The 19,368-nt window shown below is 43.3% G+C and overlaps 1 protein-coding gene across 2 annotated transcripts in view; it reads left to right on the top strand.

The window, feature by feature from the left end:
• The window catches only part of CPS1 (carbamoyl-phosphate synthase 1), a 176,425-nt gene that overhangs the window by 147,437 nt on the left and 9,620 nt on the right, over positions 1–19,368 (top strand). For both annotated transcript variants that reach the window (XM_079975842.1, XM_079975841.1), the window contains 6 exons: positions 566–643; positions 1,882–1,989; positions 2,557–2,646; positions 10,417–10,587; positions 12,280–12,354; positions 18,439–18,537. In XM_079975842.1, coding sequence (XP_079831968.1) covers positions 566–643; positions 1,882–1,989; positions 2,557–2,646; positions 10,417–10,587; positions 12,280–12,354; positions 18,439–18,537 — 621 coding nt within the window. The remainder of the gene's footprint in view (positions 1–565; positions 644–1,881; positions 1,990–2,556; positions 2,647–10,416; positions 10,588–12,279; positions 12,355–18,438; positions 18,538–19,368) is intronic.

Here is a 19,368-nt window from a genome sequence, read left to right as displayed (position 1 = left end):
ATGAAAGTTCTTAAGCCAGTCTGTGAATCTTTCCTGCTAATGTTCTTTAATTGCACATGATTCCCGAGTAATAATAACTCATTTTGCGTATGTAGAAGCAGCAGCCGCCACTACTCACACTCCCCAGAATGTGCTTGTTGGAGGGCCACAACTTTATTAAACTTTTCTCAGCTACAAGCAATTGCAACAACTTTAACCCCACCCCACCAGTGCGGGTTTCCTATTGCTTAAGCTGAGATAGAACTCATGTTTTTACATTTAGAGACGCTTCCATTTTCTGGACTGGATTTTCACATTCTCAGAAGCTCGGTTTTCAAAGAGCCCAGCTCTTATGCCATGTAGGCTGCAAATCATTATGGCAATTTTCAGTTCATTTCCAAATGTCAACTCCATAGCCAAGAGGGGGCTGCAAACTTGCTAAGTCTGATTCTGTTACAATGACTCCCCCCCATCCTTTCTTTCTACTGAAATATTTCAAATACTAGAATTCATGCCAGTTACTAACACAGTGCCAAATCATAGTCATACAGGATGTATATTTTTTTCTTCCTTGTGATATCAATAGGAACACCCTGTTGTGCTGACAAAATTCATTGAAGGGGCTCGGGAAGTGGAAATGGATGCTGTTGCAAAGAATGGAAAGGTACAAACTTCTTCCTTAAATAATGCTTTAAAAAAATACAGACGGATTTACAGACAGAATATTAAAGCAGCTTAACAAATGTTTCATTCCAAGTTCTAGATCAGGGATGCGGAGCCCGCTTCACAATGGGGGCAACATTCTCTTCTGGGAAACCTTTCGGAGAACACATGCCAGAGGTGGGCGGGGCCAGCAGCAAAAGTGGGTGGAGCAATGCATGGACAATAGGCTCGTTACTATGCACAACTGCACATGCCTCTCTCATCTCCATCTACGCAAGCAAAATGCGTTATCAAGGACCCATTCCAACCAGGCCAAAGCTTGAAACAAGATACAGTATAGCAGACTCATCAGTTCACACATAACAGAGGATATCTTAGATTGCCCCTGAGAGTTTGAAAAATATTAGCTGAATTCTGTGATGGATCTGGAATGGCTCTCCATTATGCCATTGTACAGTAATTGTGCACAGAGATCTCTAATTCCCGGCATCCACTGCAAGCATCACCATAGAGTTAAACAGCCTGGCATAACAAATAGAAGTAAATAAAAATAGTAAGTATTCATTCATATACTGTGTTTGAGGTACTTTGTAGTCCTTACAAAAATCCTATAAAATAGGGGCAGGAGTGAGGACCCAACATTCCAGGTAAGTTCATATGAGGGAATTCAATCTTTCAGATAGCTTGGACCTAAGTAAAACAAGTTACAGATAGGTAGCCGTGTTGGTCTGCCATAGTCAAAACAAAATAAAAAAATTCCTTCCAGTAGCACCTTAAAGACCAACTAAGTTAGTTCTTGGTATGAGCTTTCATGTGCATGCACACGTGTGCATGCATGTATCTGAAGAAGTGTGCATGCACACGAAAGCTCATACCAAGAACTAACTTAGTTGGTCTTTAAGGTGCTACTGGAAGGAATTTTTTTATTTTGTTTTGACTAAGTAAAACAAAATATTTAGAACGATAATAGGTTGCAGCACTATGCATACATACCTGGCTGTAAGTCCTATGGAATTCAGCAGGTTTGCTTTTGAGTAGAAATGTATAGAATTGGACTGTTAAATTAGAAGAAGGCTGGTAAGTGAAGAGAGAAGATATTTGGGGATAACAGTCGTTAGCAGATAACAAGGTTTAAACATTGTACAGCTTATTTAACCACGAAACACTGGCTCACAGCCATTTTAGCTACCACAGTTTGCTATTACATACTAACACTTTTACTGGCTCTTTTTTGAGCAGGTTATCTGTCATGCTGTTTCTGAGCATGTGGAAGATGCTGGTGTTCACTCTGGAGATGCTACGTTGATGTTCCCTGCACAAACAATTAGCCAAGGAGCCTTGGAGAAGGTCAGCGTGGTTTTGTTTTGTTTTAATGATAACGGGCAGCATTAGACCGTGGACACTATTAACTATACTAATAAACTCTTTAGAGACACACTGAAAACAGTTATGGCCACCAGAGTGGAATTGGGTAGCTCTCACAGAGTTTGCTTTAAAAAGAGAGGAAAAAGCTAGTGTATGTTCTGTGCCAAGGCACTAGAGCAATCCAATATGTGTTCTGCCTCAGGGCAAGCAAATTAACTCAGAGATACATTATTTGCATCGTCTTGATCCATAAGTAATGGAGAGACCTACTGGTCCTCCATGTTGCAGATCTGGCTGCTTCCTTTATTTGCTGTGTTAGGGGGAGTTAGGGAGCGATGAAGCAAGCCTGGAAACGCAACTTGGAGCTCATTCTCAGGCGTAATTTGGGGCAGTTCTGACAGTGAAGAGCCAGCACTTATCTGCAAGATGTTCAAGGGAGCGGTGGCTGTCCAATTCCAGGTTCTCAGGTTGTTGCTGCAATGGTAGTTGTTTTACTTTGGGGGGCAGGAGGTTGTCTGAGTAAATACATGCTTTCTTCTGTTCTCTCAGGTGAAAATTGCAACCAGGAAGATTGCAGATGCCTTTGCTATCTCTGGACCATTCAATGTTCAGTTTCTCATTCGGGGAAATGAAGTCTTGGTGAGACCCATTTTAGCTCAATGTACAAAGTGGCTCATCATCATAATAAAGAGGGAGCTCTCCTTCAAAAGCCCTCTTTTTCTTGATACCCATGGGGCTGTCCCTGAATAAGTCTGGCCCAACCCATAGCTGCGGACATGCCTTGGACCTGGTGTTTACCTCTATGGATGTTGGTGATCTGACACTAAGTAAAAGCGAAATGAAAGAAGTGCCATGGTCAGATCACTTCCTGGTGCAACTGGACTTCTCTGCGACCCATCCCCTCTGCAGGGAGGTGGGACCGATTCGGATGGTCCGCCCCCGCCACTTAATGGATCCAAATGGTTTCCAGAAAGTGGTAGGGGATGCTTTATCCCATGTTGATGGCCTTTCAGCCGATTCCCTGGTGGCTCGGTAGAATGCGGAGTTAACCAGGGCTATTGACTGTTTGGCTCCGAAGCGCTCTCTCCGATTGCATGGAGCCCAGAGAGCCCCGTGGTTTTCCACGGATCTGAGGGCAATGAAACAATCGTTGAGACGGCTAGAGCGCCGGTGGCGGATAACTCATTCCGAATCTGACCAGACACAGGTTAGAGCTCAACGTCGAGCCTACCAAGTGGCAATAGCGACGGTGAAGAAGACTTTCTTCGCCGCCTCTATTGCATCTGCAGAAAACAGCAGCAGGAGACTTTTTCTGGTGGTTCACAATTTAGCGGAACCACCTGCGACATCGGGGCCCAGTACGGGCCACATGATCTCCTGCAGTGATTTTGCAGATAAAATTGCTCAGATTCGGGAAGAGGTAGACTCCACCATGGGAGCAGGGCCGGGGCGGGGGAGTGCTAGAGTCCTGTCTAGTCAAGTTGTGTGGGATCAATTCCAATCTGCTACCTCCAAGGATGTGGACAGGCTGCTTGGACGAGTGAAACCAACCACCTGTCTCCTGGATCCTTGCCCATCCTGGCTTATAAAAGCTGGCCGGGAAGGGCTGGGAGATGGGCTTCATGAATGCTTCCCTCCGTGAGGGAGCCTTCCCAGACCTGCTGAAAGAGGCAGTTATTAAACCACTTCTTAAAAAACCATCTTTAGATGCAGCCATGATGGCCAATTATCGCCCAGTCTCAAATCTTCCATTCTTGACCATACATAATTTTTATTGTTTTAAATCATAACAAACAAACAAAAAATTAAAACAATTTACACCTTATTATCACAGATTCCATTCTATGAGACTTCCTTCAGCTTCCCCTCGAATCATCCATGCCCTAATTTAACAAATTCACACAAATCCTAGTTTATATTCACATTATTTTCTCTTTAGACAATATTCCAACCTTTTCACAGAGCCTTTTTAAACCCAACTAGCGTTATCTGACCCTCACTTATATTATCCAGATATTCCACAAATTTCCCCCAGTCATCAATGAACCTTTGGTCTTTTAAATATCTAATTTTCCCCGTCAATCTGTCCATCTCCGCGTATTCTAGTAGTTTTGCTCTCCATTCCTCAAGCGTCGGTATGTTCTGTTGTTTCCAGTTTTGAGCTAATAGGACCCTTGCGGCCGTTGTTGCATATTGAAAAAATTTGCCGTCATTGTTCTTTATATCACTTCCTGCTAGTCCTAACAAAAAAGCCTCCGGTTTTTTTCCAAAATTGTATCTTAATATACTCTTCATTTCATTATATACACTTTCCCAAAAACCCTTGACCTTTCTGCAGTCCCACCACATGTGGAAAAAGGATCCCTCTTTTCCCCTGCATTTCCAGCATTTATTGCAGGTTTTGTATGTTTTTGCTAATTTTGCAGGTGTTATATACCAACGGTAGAACATCTTCATGAGGTTCTCCTTTAACGTTATGCAAGCTGTAAATTTAAGATTTTTTTTCCAAAGTTTCTCCCATTCTTCATAGTATATGTTATGGCCGATGTCCCTTGCCCAATGAATCATCACCGACTTTACTTCCTCATCTATCAAATTATACTCTAATAGCAGATTGTACATTTTAGAAAGAATTTTATAATCGTTATTTATTATTTCAATCTGGAATTTAGATTCTTTGTCCGCATATCCTCTCTCTTTAATGTCTTGTTTAAACATTTCGTTTATTTGGAAATAGTGTAGCCAATCATATACTTTTTCTTTAACCTGGTCATACGGTTTCAGTTTCCATGTCCCCCCTGCTTTTGTTAACAATTGTTCATAGGTTATCCAATCACCTCTCATGTTTACTTTTTTCACACTCATAACTTCCAATGGGGATAGCCAGTGTGGTACTTTAGGTTCTAGTAAGAATCTATTCCTCTCCCAAACTTCCATCAAAGGGCCTTTAAAGATGTGTGTTGCAAAACCCTTGTGCTTCCTCTTCCCCTGCCATAAGTACGCGTGCCATCCTGCTCTATTGTTGAACCCCTCCAAATCTAATAGTTCCTTATTTTCCAATTTTATCCACGTTTTCACCCAGCAAAGACACGATGCCTCGTAATATAATTTCAGATCTGGCAGAGCAAATCCCCCTCTTTCTTTAGCTTCTGTTAACAATTTAAACTTAATCCTTGGTTTTTTGCCCTGCCAGACATATTTTGAGATTTCTCTTTGCCACTCTTTAAATATCTTAGTACCCTTGATTATCGGTAAGTTCTGGAACAGAAATAACATTCTCGGAAGTACGTTCATCTTAATTAAAGCTATCCTACCCCAGAATGACAATCTCAGCTTCCCCCACCTCTCAAAGTCCTTTTTTATCTCTTTCCATACCTGCTCATAGTTATTCTTGAATAAATCTATATTTTTCGGGGTTATCCATATTCCTAAGTATTTCACCTTTTTGGCCACTTCTATTTCTGTTTGTTGTTGTATTTCCTCGATTACCTTCGAATCTAAATTCTTCACCATTATTTTGGTCTTTCTTTTATTTAGCTTGAAGCCAGCCACCTTGCCAAATTGTTCCAATTCTTCCAATATCTCTTTTATTGAGCTCAAGGGATCTTCTGTTGTATTACTAAATCGTCTGCGAACGCCTTGACTTTATATTCATTTTGACCAATTTTAATCCCTTTTATCTTCTTATTTTGTCTTATTGAGTTCAGCAGTACTTCCAAAACTATTATAAATAGCAACGGAGAAAGTGGGCAACCCTGTCTTGTACCCTTCGCTACCGTTATTTCTTCTGACACCACGTTGTTTATAATCAGTTTGGCCTTTTGCTCCGTATAGATTGCCTTTATTCCGTTAAAAAAATTCAAGCCGACCTCCATATGTTCTAGCTGTTTTAATAGGAAGTCCCAAACTATATTATCGAATGCTTTCTCTGCATCCACGAACATCAATATGGCTTGCTTATCATACCTGGCAGACAAATATTCTATAGTATTTATTATATTTCTAATATTGTCTTTCATTTGCCTGCCCGGCAGAAAGCCTGCCTGATCTCCATGGATATATTCTAACCATATATTTTTGACTCTACTTGCCAGTATTCCTGCGAAGATTTTATAATCAACATTTAGCAACGAAATCGGCCTGTAGTTCTTAACTTGTAGCAGATCAGAATCTTGTTTTGGGATTAAAGTAATGAATGCGTCCTTCCAAGTATCTGGTATTTCTTTTTCTTTCAGAATATTATTCATTACTTCTCTCAGTGGTGTCGATAAAATATTTTCCATTTCTTTATAGTAGCTTGCCGTGAAGCCATCTGGGCCCGGCGCTTTCCCTCTTTTTAATTCTTTTATTGCTGACTTTATTTCTTCTGTCTCTATTGGGGTGTTTAGTTGTTCTTTTTTCTCTATTGGAATCTTCTGTACCTGCTTATCTTTCAAGAATCTTTCTATTTTTCTCTGGTTATTTCTCTCTCTATTTTTGTATAATCCTCTGTAATAATCCAGAAAAACTTTCCTTATTTCCTTGGGATTAGTTATTCTCCGTTCGCTACAATTTTATTTATTGTGCTTTGTTCCTTTCTTTTCTTGGTCTGCCATGCCAGAAGCTTCCCTGACTTATTCACAAACTCAAACGTTCTTTGTCTTAGTTTTTTTATGTTCCATTCCACTTCCCTGTTTATTAATGTTGCATACTGGGCTTGCAATACTTTAATATTTTCTTTTATTCTCTTATTATTAGGTTTTTTAACTAACTTCCCCTCTAAATCCATTATCTGTTTCAGAATGTCCTTTTCCCCTTTTTCTCTTCCTTTATTTTTGATGGCATTCTGCTGGATAAAGAAGCCCCGCATCACTGCCTTACCTGCATCCCATACCACCTTAGTTTTGGTGCCTTTATTCATATTATCCTTAAAGAATTCTTTCATCCTTTTCTGCGCTTTTTTGACTATTTCTTGGTCGTCTAAGAGATAGTCCTTCAGTCTCCATCTAAAAGTACCTTCTTCCAGGCCTTTCAGTTCCATCTTTATTGGATTATGATCAGATATTGTTTTAGCCTGGATCTCTACCCGTATAATTCTTGGTGTTAATTCATTCGAGACCCAGATCTGATCTATTCGGGACAATGATTGATTGGGCTCAGAATGATACGTGAATTGCTTTACCAATCTTCCATTCTTGGGCAAGGTGATTGAGCGAGTGGTTGCTGAACAACTCCAGGCACGCCTGGAAGAAGCGGACCATTTGGATCCCTTCCAGTCGGGATTCAGGCCTCATCATGGGACTGAAACTGCCTTGGTCGCACTGGTTGATGATCTCCGGCGGGCTAGGGACAAAGGTGAGAGCTGTTTCCTAGTTCTGCTGGATCTCTCAGCGGCGTTTGATACCATCAACCATAACATCCTTCTGGACCGTCTTGAGGGGCTGGGAGCTGGGGCACTGTCATACAGTGGTTCCGCTCCTTCCTCCTGGGCCGTGTTCAGAAAGTGGTGATGGGGGATGAGTGTTCAGACCCCTGGGCTCTCACTTGTGGGGTGCCTCAGGGTTCTGTCCTCTCCCCCATGCTTTTCAACATTTACATGCAGCCACTGGGAGAGATCATCAGGAGGTTTGGGCTGGGTGTTCATCAGTATGCGGATGATACCCAGCTCTACCTCTCCTTTAAATCAGAACTAGTGAAGGCGGTGAAGGTCCTGTGTGAGTGTCTGGAGGCGGTTGGAGGATGGATGGCGGCTAACAGATTGAGGTTGAATCCTGACAAGACAGAAGTACTGTTTTTGGGGGACAGGAGGCGGGCAGGTGTGGAGGATTCCCTGGTCCTGAATGGGGTAACTGTGCCCCTGAAGGACCAGGTGTGCAGCCTGGGAGTCATTTTGGACTCACAGCTGTCCATGGAGGCACAGGTCAAATCTGTATCCAGGACAGCTGTTTACCAGCTCCATCTGGTACGTAGGCTGAGACCCTATCTGCCTGCAGACTGTCTCGCCAGAGTGGTACATGCTCTGGTTATCTCCCGCTTGGACTACTGCAATGCGCTCTACGTGGGGCTACCTTTGAAGGTGACCCGGAAACTACAACTAATCCAGAATGGAATGCGTCAGCTAGACTGGTGACTGGGGGTGGCCGCCGAGACCATATAACACCGGTCTTGAAAGACCTACATTGGCTCCCAGTACGTTTCCGAGCACAATTCAAAGTGTTGGTCTGACCTTTAAAGCCCTAAACGGCCTCGGTCCAGTATATCTGAAGGAGCGTCTCCTCCCCCATCGTTCTGCCCGGACACTGAGGTCCAGCTCCGAGGGCCTTCTGGCGGTTCCCTCACTGCGAGAGGCCAAGTTACAGGGAACCAGGCAGAGGGCCTTCTCGGTAGTGGCGCCCGCCCTGTGGAACGCCCTCCCATCAGATGTCAAAGCGATAAACATCTACCTGACATTCAGAAGACATCTGAAGGCAGCCCTGTTCAGGAAAGTTTTTAATATGTGACATTTTAGTGTATCTTTCATCTTTGTTGGAAGCCGCCCAGAGTGGCTGGGGAAACCCAGCCAGATGGGCAGGGTACAAATAATAAATTGTTGGTGTTGTTATTATTATTATTATTATTATTATTATTATACCCACCGGGCGAAAAATCACCAAGGCTGTTGCCGCTGTTTGCTGCACCGCGTGGGACAGTGCTAGGCACATAATATCTGCCTTGTTTGCTGCTACATGGGTCTTTGTACCACTGATACTCTGCCATTCACCACTTTATAAGGCGCCCTGTGATACAATTTTGAGAAAAGAACTCTGTCTGCCCACACAATGCAGTAATTTGAGGATAAAGCAAGCTCTGTAGAATTGCCGTCTCTCAGTAAGTGTGTTAGCTCAGCACTGGGCTTAAATCAGATCAGCACTAAATAAGATTGGTAAGAATGTTATACGAGACTCATCCTATTAGCACAGCACAAGTTTGACTCTACAATACATACCTATTTTGCTTTCTACGGTCATTATGGATAGCTAGAGAGCAAAACGGAAGACAGAGGGATAGAAGAAAACATAGGAAGATGGTGTGCCTTCAAAGCAGTTTTACTGAAAGGGCGACATTTTCATAGAGCTCTCACCCCCATGTAAAAAAAATCTAGTGCCTAAACTTCCTCCTAGCCCTCAGGCCCAGCTATTGCAGCACTTCAGGACCAAACTAAGAAAGACATTAATTGCATGAATGCAATTAGCATGGACAGCTTAAAAAAATATTAATTGTAGATGGCAATGGGGGATGGAGAGCAATATTTGGACAGCAGGAGGTGGGAGTGAGAGTTTAACCCTTTTCCTTCTTGGTCCATTGTTGAAAACCCTCCTTCCTTCAGGAAGCTACTATTTGCACCAGGAGGGAAAACTCATTTGAGGCCAGTGGAGACAGCATTGTAGGGAAGGGACTTGAGGTGGGACCACTGTGGAGCAGAGCAAGGGAGAAGATCAAATGTTCTCTCCTGATCTTCTACAGGGGCCCCTGAAGCTGCTATATACATTTTTTAAAATTTATTGTTTGTCCCCCCCTCCCAGTCCAAGCAATTATTATCAAAGTCTTCTCTGAAGGCTAGAAGGGCAACTCAGCCTCTGTTTGTGCTCCTCAAAGACTCACACTATGGATGGCCCCAAATCCTACAAGGTTAAAAAAAAGTCCCCTTCCCTCCTTATACCAGTAGGAGCATGGCACCATTTTCTTCGTGCATGTGCTGTAATACAGCACACTATTTTTAAGCCTGTATGCAACTTTCTTTCATATACTTACAATAAAGGAGCATAGCTACTCTCATGAAAGCCTATCCTGCTTCTCTGATGTGAGCTGGGAATTCAGAGTGAAAAGTGATGAGGCCCAACGTATCGTGAAACAATCCCCTTATGGTTTCAGTCTAATTCTTTCCTGTCTACAGATCCTTTGTTTCCCCTTCGCCATCCCTCCTGTATCGTTATTGCCCATTGGTAGTGCCCTGTCACGCTCAAATGTGCCACGCTTGCCGCCTTGACTCTTACATACACTTCTCTTGTGGCTCCCCCTGAAAGTGCCCGCAGAATAAGACGATTTAGCTTTATGAGCCTGCAGTGTTCAGTTATGGGACATGTTGCCCATCCTGCAAAACATGAACTGAAGGAAATGATTAACCATTTGGGGGTACAGGTTGTCTGACTTTAAAATATGTGATCTCAGAAAGTGTTGAGACTCTACTAGGCCTTTCCTCTTGCTATTGCCTATATCTGCTTTGAGTGTAGCAGGTGGTCATTTCTATTCACTCTCAGATGGTGGGAAATGAGGTCTAACTTCCAGAAACGTTTTGAGTGTTGCCAGTGGCTAACACTGCAAGGAAGGCATTTGTCTTTCCTCACAATGAGGGCGCGGGGTTTAAAGGTGCTTTCCCTGCCTCATCCTCAGGTGATAGAGTGCAACCTGCGAGCTTCACGCTCTTTCCCATTTGTGTCCAAATCTCTTGGTCTTGATTTCATTGATGTGGCCACTAAAGTGATGTCTGGGGAGCAAGTCCATGAGGACACCCTTCCTGTGCTGCCAAAACCCATGATTCCTTCAGACTACGTGGGCATTAAGGTAAGCCTGAAGCAGTTAAGTCTTCATATGATATGTTCAGCTCTGATTGCCCATTCATTTGATGGATAAGGGGGAAAAGGAGTTATATTGGTAAGAGAAATAGGTTAAATATCCCCACTTTTTGATGAGAATGCAATGGGCAAAAAGGGTGTGTGTGTGTGTGTGTGTGTGTGTGTAAAGGTTGGAATTAAAAACTAGAAACATCAAAAGTGGATGACTCTTGCATATTGGCAGCGTTATTGTATGCAGAGGCAGCTGGCGTGCTTAACCAAAAGGAGACAGGTGACACTGCTGTATCTAGAAGTGGTTAGCCCTGGTTTCGAACCCTTTCTCTCTGGTTATTCCCACCCCAAAAGAAGCTTTGTTGTATATCTGTGTTTTGCTTTAGTTGTATGGAAGTCACAACCACAGGATTTGTCTATCTAGGAGGCAACAAAATGCTTTTACGTGCCTATGGCATGTATGATTATTAAAATGTCAGAAATAATTAGAAGTATTTCAACAGGCACTTTGGGATTGACAGAACCTTTTAAATATTAAGCACATTATTATTAATTAGTTTTACCTTCTCCTGAAGTGCCCCAGACCAACACCCTGATACTGTCTTCCTTTGAACTTTTGCTCTCCCATTTAAAAAGCTAGCCCAAAACATCTGGCCACAAGCCAAACTTGTCAAAAGTCAAAGAGGGGGAGGCTTCCCTGCGTCTGTCTCACAGCCACAAGACAGGAGGACCCATCACAACCGCTTCTCTGGGTTGGATTGTCTGTCCCCGTCCATCTCTGTTTTCCACCCTGTCACTAAAGAAGAATAACTGGACAAGTTTAGGGGAATGAGGCTGCAAGCAAAATTGTGGGTATTTGTATAAATGTCTTGGTGAACAGAGGTGGGTCCCCGGCTGTCCTTGAAGATGACTCATAAACTTCAGTTGGTCCAAAATGCAGCAGCCAGGTTACTGGCTGCTGTTCACTTCAGAGTCCATATAACTCCTATTTTAAAACAGCCTCATGGCTGCCAGTTCATTTCTGGGCTCCCTTCAAAATGGTTAGTGTTTAAAGCCCTAAATGACTCAGGCCTCCAATACCTCAAAGGCTGCCTCCTTCCCCACAGACCCCTTTAGGTGCTAAGATCGGCAGAAGGGGTTTCTAGATGCCATAACATGGCACACTTGCCCTCTGCAACTAGAGCAATTTTACCCTTAGGCTTAAATATTTATTACATAACTTACAGGAGAAATATTTTCAGATACCATATTTCAGCCTAGGGTTATAGAAGTACATGGCATTTAATTTCTTCCCACATTGAGCAACCCACATGGTACTAAATGTTTTAAGCATGTACGCATAATATGAATAGTCTCCAAGAGCAGGTCTCCAAAATTTACAGCCTACCAGTATAAATGCAGACCAAGGAAATATGAACCGTCGTCTGCCAGAGTACATGCGTTTCTTCCCCATGTTTTTGCTGGGGTGGTAGAGTGGTCAAGCACCTGGCTGGCCACACTGGAACACCCATGGGCTGCACTTGGGTTGTTGGGTCACAGCATGTGCAAGCCTTAGAAAAATCATTACTATTTCTGCCGCAAACGTAATTCTTGAGCACTTAATTCCGTACCTCTCATTGTAACAAGTTGGGCGAGGGCTGGTGTCAGAATTTTAGTGGAGCATCAATTTATTCCCTTTCTCTTTTTCTAGGCTCCAATGTTCTCCTGGCCCCGTCTGAGAGATGTTGACCCTATTCTCCGATGTGAAATGGCATCCACCGGGGAGGTAAGGTCAATACAATGGTACCTCGGTTTAAAAACAGCCCTGTTTACGAACTATTCGGTTTACAAACTCCGCAAACCTGGAAGTAGTGTCCCAGTTTGTGAACTTTACCTCAGTCTAAGAACAGAATCCAAACAGCGGAAGGGCACCGGCAGCGGGAGGCCTCCTTAGGGAAAGCGCACTTCGGCTTAAGAATGGCTTCAGTTTAAGAATGGACTTCCGGAACGGATTAAGTTCGTAAACCGAGGTACCACTGTACAGTTCTACTTCAAATATGACTTCAGATTGCAGTCTCTACTTCTAGCTCCTCAGCTGTTGTTCATTTAAGGCAGCTGACTCACTCTACTGGCCACGATCCCTCTTGAGTCAGCGCTTCCACAATCTGATTCTTACTGGAGAGTAGGTCATTTTTAAAAGACACCTCACTAAAGGTATCTTTATTGTACAGGTGACTCTCAACTTATGTGGGGTTACATCCTGGGGAGAGCACATAAAGCCAAAATTGCATATACTGTAGTCAAAACACATTGGGTGCAATGGCAGGTGGGGTTGCCAAGGCCCCCCCCCCCAATGCCTGCCTCCTTTTTAATTTTTGCTTTTTTTTGTTTAAAAGGTTTGCGAAGCGTGTAAAGCTGAATGCATAAAAGTTTAATGCACATAAGTTGCGAGTTACCTGTACTTAAATTGCTAGGTGTCTTCAGGGTAGGGTGGGGGGGCAAGCAATGTAGACCTTGGAAGCCATTTCCCCCCCCCCCCCCCAGTGCAAAGACATCTAACCTTTCTTAACCAAACTGATTATCTGCAGAAAGTAACTTTTTTGACCACTGGATGTCCCTCTTCATTTGTGTCTGAGTCCTATCTATTTGCGATGATCATTGCAAAGGCCTGAACTCCCTGTTTGTTTTTCCTCACAGAGAGCTGTCAGGTTCTGGTAAATATTCCAGAGTGACAGAGAGTACATTTTATGAAATACCTAGCCAGCTCCTGACAGACAAATATATACAACCTTCAAAATCCTCATTAATGCAGCGTCACAGAAACAACACTAGACTTCAAAACAGGAATATTTGGTCTTTTTTGGAACTGTGAAGTTACGTCAGGGTAACATACCTGGGGTGATATTTTATGGTTGCTTGGTTACCATCATGATGTGTAATGCAGAAAAAGAACTGCAGGTAGGACTCTTCAAACCCTGAATGGCTGCAGATATAATACCATTTCTGGATCGTTTCCATAACTTCACTCTAATTAGCATATCCCAGGAGAGGAAGGAATCCACTGCGTGTTCCTTTATTATGGGTTCGTTTGTTAGGTGCCTTAAGGCTTTTATTCTATAGCACTAAGTATGTATTAGAGGGATGCGGGTGGTGCTGTGGGTTAAACCACAGAGCCTAGGACTTGCCGATCAGAAGGTTGGCGGTTCGAATCCCCGCAACGGGGTGAGCTCCCGTTGCTCTGTCCCTGCTCCTGCCAACCTAGCAGTTCGAAAGCACGTCAAGTGCAAGTAGATAAATAGGTACTGCTCCGGAGGGAAGGTAAACAGTGTTTCCGTGCACTGCTCTGGTTCGCCAGAAGCAGCTTAGTAATGCTGGCTCTCTTGGCCAATAAAGCAAGATGAGTGCTGCAACCCCAGAGTCGTCCGCGACTGGAGCTAATGGTCAAGGAGAGTTTCCATTTTACCCACTTTCATGTTACCCACACAGTTAAGCCTACCCATGGGTATGAGTAGGTGATAAGACAAGGGGACCTCAAGATCCCTTCTATCTAGACTCATTCTAGATAGGGCAATTAAATGTACATGCATATTATAGCCAGTAGGCACTGCTGAGGTGTTAAAAATAAAGGAGAATTGTATTTTAAATGGAAATGAAGGGGCTCCATGTAGACCTTTGTGATCCTAAACATTTGTATGCACAAGTACCTCAAATTAATCTGGGACATATGCAGCCCTATTCTATAACTCAGGAGTAAATCCCGGTGAATGCAATGGATTTACTCCCAATAATTACAAAATAAATATGATGAATAGGATCATAAGTGTTCAATTTTGACATATAGTATCTATTGTGTATATGATATATTTCATGCAGAGTATTGCAAATATATTACTGGAATATTGTCGATTCTGCTCATTTCAGAGATTTTAAAAAATATATTATTCTACTCTTCCAATTGTAGTCCAATCCTTAACTGCAGCAAATTGGATGAAATAGTCTGATTGTCCTTCTAACTTTCTGAAAGGAGTTGAAATCTTGAGAAACAAAAAAAGAACAGTAGTTTAGCCAAGGGGTGAGGATTAGTTTTCTGCATGTTAGATGGAGAGAGAGAATATTTTAGTCATAAATGAGAGATTATTAACTTTTATGACTTTGAAAGATCCATATTCACAATTGCCATAAAACAGACGAGTAGAGAAGGTCTTTCTTACCAGTGAATGGAGGGTCATAACTCTAATGGTAAAACAGCCACTTATTCTCCAAATGCATTTTAAATACACACAGAACTTACTGCCCATGTGACTATGCTGTCACTATATAGCGAAGTATGTGGAATAAATTTTGATTTAAATTTGAATTTCCAACCGCTGATATGATTGCCAGTAAAAGAACCCTAATACTTTTGAGATGATGTTTCCCTTCCCCATGTGCACAATTTAGCTATTGCTATCTAGAATGATGGGTAGAAGAGAATGAAATTGTTAGGGTTAATTATATTCAGGCTCATAATATTGTTACATCCATGTTGATCTGCCTCTTTGGGGTTTTGCATACCCTACTAGCTGATAGTGAGTGACAGATTAATGGTTTACTAATGGGCCATTAAGCTCGTTTTTATCACTTTGAATTGAAGTCCTGTCCAAGGTGGAATTATTTTGCCTTGGTGGAGCCTGGGAGAGAAAGCGAATGTGCATGAGGGGGAAACCGGCAAGCATGTTTGCAAACATCATTCCTTAGGAGAAGCCTTTGCTCCATTGTTTGTTCCTTTGTTTGAAATCCTGAACTTAGTATTTCCTGTGTTGCTTCTGCTCTACCCCGTACTACTGCTTCAGCATCTGCATTTGTAAATATCATCATCATCATCATTATTATTACTATTATTATATTTATTATTATTCATTCCATTTCTGTACTGCTATATATTTCAAAGAAATAAACTCAAAGTGGTTTGAGTTTTAAAAAAATCAAATGAAACAATCCAGAAGAAAGTCAGATGTAAAGCATACCTTCAAAGCAAAATAATTAACAGGAAACTAAAGTATTATCTCAAAGATTTCAAAACAAAAGATTATGAAGGCGGTCAACTTCAGAATGCATACTTAACGAAGCAACATTAACACACATACACACTGTCTCTCTCACTGTATATATATAAAACATTACAAAAATAAAGCATTACTTAAGAAAAATAGAAAATGCACATTTAAAACAGTGTAATTAAGAAAGTACAATTATTATCATAAGCTTAGAACTCATCTGCTGCTGTTGCTGCCAATCCTGCCAATGGTGGCTCATGGCTGGGAAGCTGAGGCTTGGTGACCTGGAGCTTGATGATGTGTAACCCTAAATTTTGGATCCTCTCCAAACTAATGCCAAAGTTGTGTGCTTGTTTTGTGCTGTTTATGCCACAAAGCTTGTGTTTTGTGCTGCCCCCCCCCCAACCTAAGCCCGGGGTTACAAGCTGGCACCCAAAAATCCAACTTTGTCCAATCCCCTTCAAACAGATGCCAAAGTTTTACGTTCATTTTGTGCCACAAACCCCACATTTTGTGCCTCTCCCCAAACTGATACTGATACCGGGGGCCATAGGTGTTGAATAGTGGTTAGACATAGCAGATGAAGCAGCGATTTCTCCAGAGCAGCTCTTTTTTTGTAAGCTGGAACAGAACTGAACAGCAAACAGCTCAGCCAGCCTGATTTTATAGGCAGCCGGCTGTCAATATTGTAGCAACAACAACCCAGGGTTTCCTGCCTAAAGTAACTGACGTGGACCTGAGTGAAAACCACACACACACACACACACGAGTGAAAACTATATACATGATACTCCTGGTGGCCAGGGTGAGAACTTCAATACATAACACCCCTCCCCACCGAGATAAGGCATTAGTTACAATCATAGTGGTTCCATTACATACAGCAATACCCTTATTGGTTTCAGTAAGGCACATAAGCATATTAATTGACCCTATTCACCATACAGCTTTACATGTGCAGTTTACCCAGTGAACATAGTCTTTTAAATACGGGTTACTGGCCTTGCGGATTTCCTGGGTGGAGAGTTCAGCAGCTTCTGTGGCCATGGCCTCCTTAATGGCTTTCTGCAGCGTGGTCAGGCCTGGCGAGGAGATGCCGTTGCAGACGGATGTCCCGGACCCCGCAGACAAATCGATCCATCAGGGCATCGTCTAAGTCTCGGAACTCGCAGTGCATTGCAGCCTGTCGGAGGGCGGCGGTGTAGTTGTTAATTGACTCCCCCTCTGCCTGGTTCCGGTGGTAGAATGCATGGCGGGCAGCAATCTTGGACAGCTTTGGCACGTAGTGGTTGCGTAGCTTCTCTTGAATCGTGTCCCACGGCTCTGCCTGGACTGCTAGAGGCGCAACCGATGCTCAGGGCCATCACGAACACTTTGGGGCCACAAAGGCTGCTCTACAGACCCTCTTGTCAGCTCATTTGCTTGGAGGTAGCAGTCGAACCGAGCGAGGTAGGAGTCCCATGATTCAGAGGCTGGGGCAAACGGCGGTAGAGGCACGAGTGAAGCCATGGTTCCGATGCTGACATGGAGGCGATGGATGGAACACAGTGCCCTAGCCAGAACGGTCAGCTCTGAATTGGTTCTGCTCTGTGATGCTCAGTGTTTCAGCTCCGTAATTCAGATCAGATCAGAGGGTGGCTGCGTCTGGCTGTGCTCTGATGTCCATCGATCCCATCCTCGTCGCCAGTTAGGTGCCCCCTGAACCTAGAATTCTGGGGCTACCTCAAGCCTTTTCAGCAGCCACAGCTTTTGCAGCTGGAGTCTCGCCCTCTCAGGCCAGGGGGGGAAAGGCCTGCAAGGCAGGGAGCAGGTCTTCCAGGGCTCACAGCCAGAACACCTCATGACAGAGACATTGTGAGGGCCCACATGTCCCTCCTGTAAAGGACTTGAGTCTTCCACTGCTGGGAAGTCCTGAGCAGCACTCGAGGAAGGGAAGAAGGCAGTCGTCTTGATAGAAGTGTTGATAGAAGAAATGCCAAACAAGTTGGAGAAATGCTTACTCATGATGACACCTAGGAGGTCTCTGAGACATTAAAATCTGGCCTTAAAGGGGACCGCTTTACCTTTTGTTGCTCCCTGGTGCTTTCATCAGTGCAGGTTTGAAGGGAAAAGCCACACCCCTCGACCTTTGTTTTGTCCAGCAACTATCCATTCTACATTCACCGCCCTCTGGGACCTGTATGGTCCTAGTTCTTAGCACCAGCCCTGTGCTACCTTAATCTGGCAGACTAATCCTTATACCATGTTTTATCAACCTCTAGGAAATGGCCTGCAAAACTATATAGTATCCAGATGTTCCTTGCTGTGTGCTGTGTTCCAGTCAAAATCTGTGTACTTAAATACTCTGGTTTCACAAATCCTCAGGAAATGCCTAGAAACTCATGCTAAGCAACTGTGCGTTTCCACTGCAAGCTGTAGCATTCATTGATGGGCCCAGGGTAGCGTTTATAACCCTTGCTGTTATTTAAGCATTAAGTATTATGAACATTTTGCAGAACACATGCATACTGTGTGAACCAGAAGCTGTGTTTGGCATCCACATAATTCATAGCAGGATCCATTTATGTTGCTCCATGGTGTGCTATTTGAGAGTAAAGCATTGCTTATTCCTTCATTATTGCTTAATTAAAATATAAGATTTGTCTGTGCTGATCTGCCATTTCCCTGCTGGCTCCTGACAAGGAGAGGAAGAACTGTTGAAGGAGGGGAGGCTAGGATTCCTAGGAGAAGAACATTTCTTCCCTTTTCTTCAAATGGGTACTCATTTTGTCCGTAATCCAGCAGGAATCCTCTTTTCACTTTCCTTCCTCCCCTCTAACCTTTCCACTATCTAGGTGGCCTGCTTTGGGGAGAATATCCATTCTGCCTTCCTTAAAGCGATGCTGTCTACTGGGTTTAAGCTGCCACAGAAGGGAATTCTGCTTGGAATCCAGGTGAGTTTGATACTGCAGAAAAGGCATGGGAGCTCTCCAAGGTCATTTCTAGACTGTTGCTATTTTCTGGTGGAGTTCAGTTACATGCTGGAAAATTCAGGTTGCACTATTCAAATGGACGTGGAAGCCCTGCCAAGGGACTTGCGCTTGCTCTCCCCACCTCTCCTGCCCCAATGCTTGTCCTGGTGGATCTTGGCATAGCGCTACGTTGAGTTCACTCCTTTGCTGCATTTGAAGTTCTAAATCAGGCCTTCATTTCAGGACAATAAAAGGAGCACAACCAAAAATAAAGAAATAAATTCAAGGAGACTTCCCTCCCCGCCACCCCCTCCTCCTCCAATGCTCCTTAACTGCCTCGGGGTAATTACAAGCAGGAGACACAGAAGTATGATAAGTTCATAAATCTCCACAAGGCCTGTGTGTCTGTTCCCCAAATGATCAGTCACTACATCTGAGATTAGAAAATGCTTGGGGTCTCATAAAAAAACAATTGATGGCCTTTTTTGCAATTCCCCCGCTGTGCTTGTAATAAGCTTACGCCCTGCATAAAGTCAATAAGAAAATAATTAAAAACAATACCGACTTTCCAGGCTGTGAATGATTATTACAGATGCTGAGACCGGGTGTGGGAATTGGGCCCACAAGTTTCAACCTCAGAAAGCAGGTCTTAGTCAAGAATTGCCATGCTGGGTGGGGGGAGGCAATACTGTCATGGCAGCGGGGGGTGCCTTGAAGAGAATTGACACTACTAAGCTACTATTACACATGGAAAATGAATTCTACTGCCAGCTTTGATTACAAATGGGTATGTTCTTGGGGCAAAAATTGTTC

This window comes from Podarcis cretensis (genome assembly GCF_951804945.1).
Source record: "Podarcis cretensis genome assembly, chromosome: 1".
NCBI lineage: Eukaryota > Metazoa > Chordata > Lepidosauria > Squamata > Lacertidae > Podarcis > Podarcis cretensis.
The sequence above is the reverse complement of the archived record's forward strand: the minus strand, read 5'-3'. Positions and strand labels throughout refer to the sequence as shown.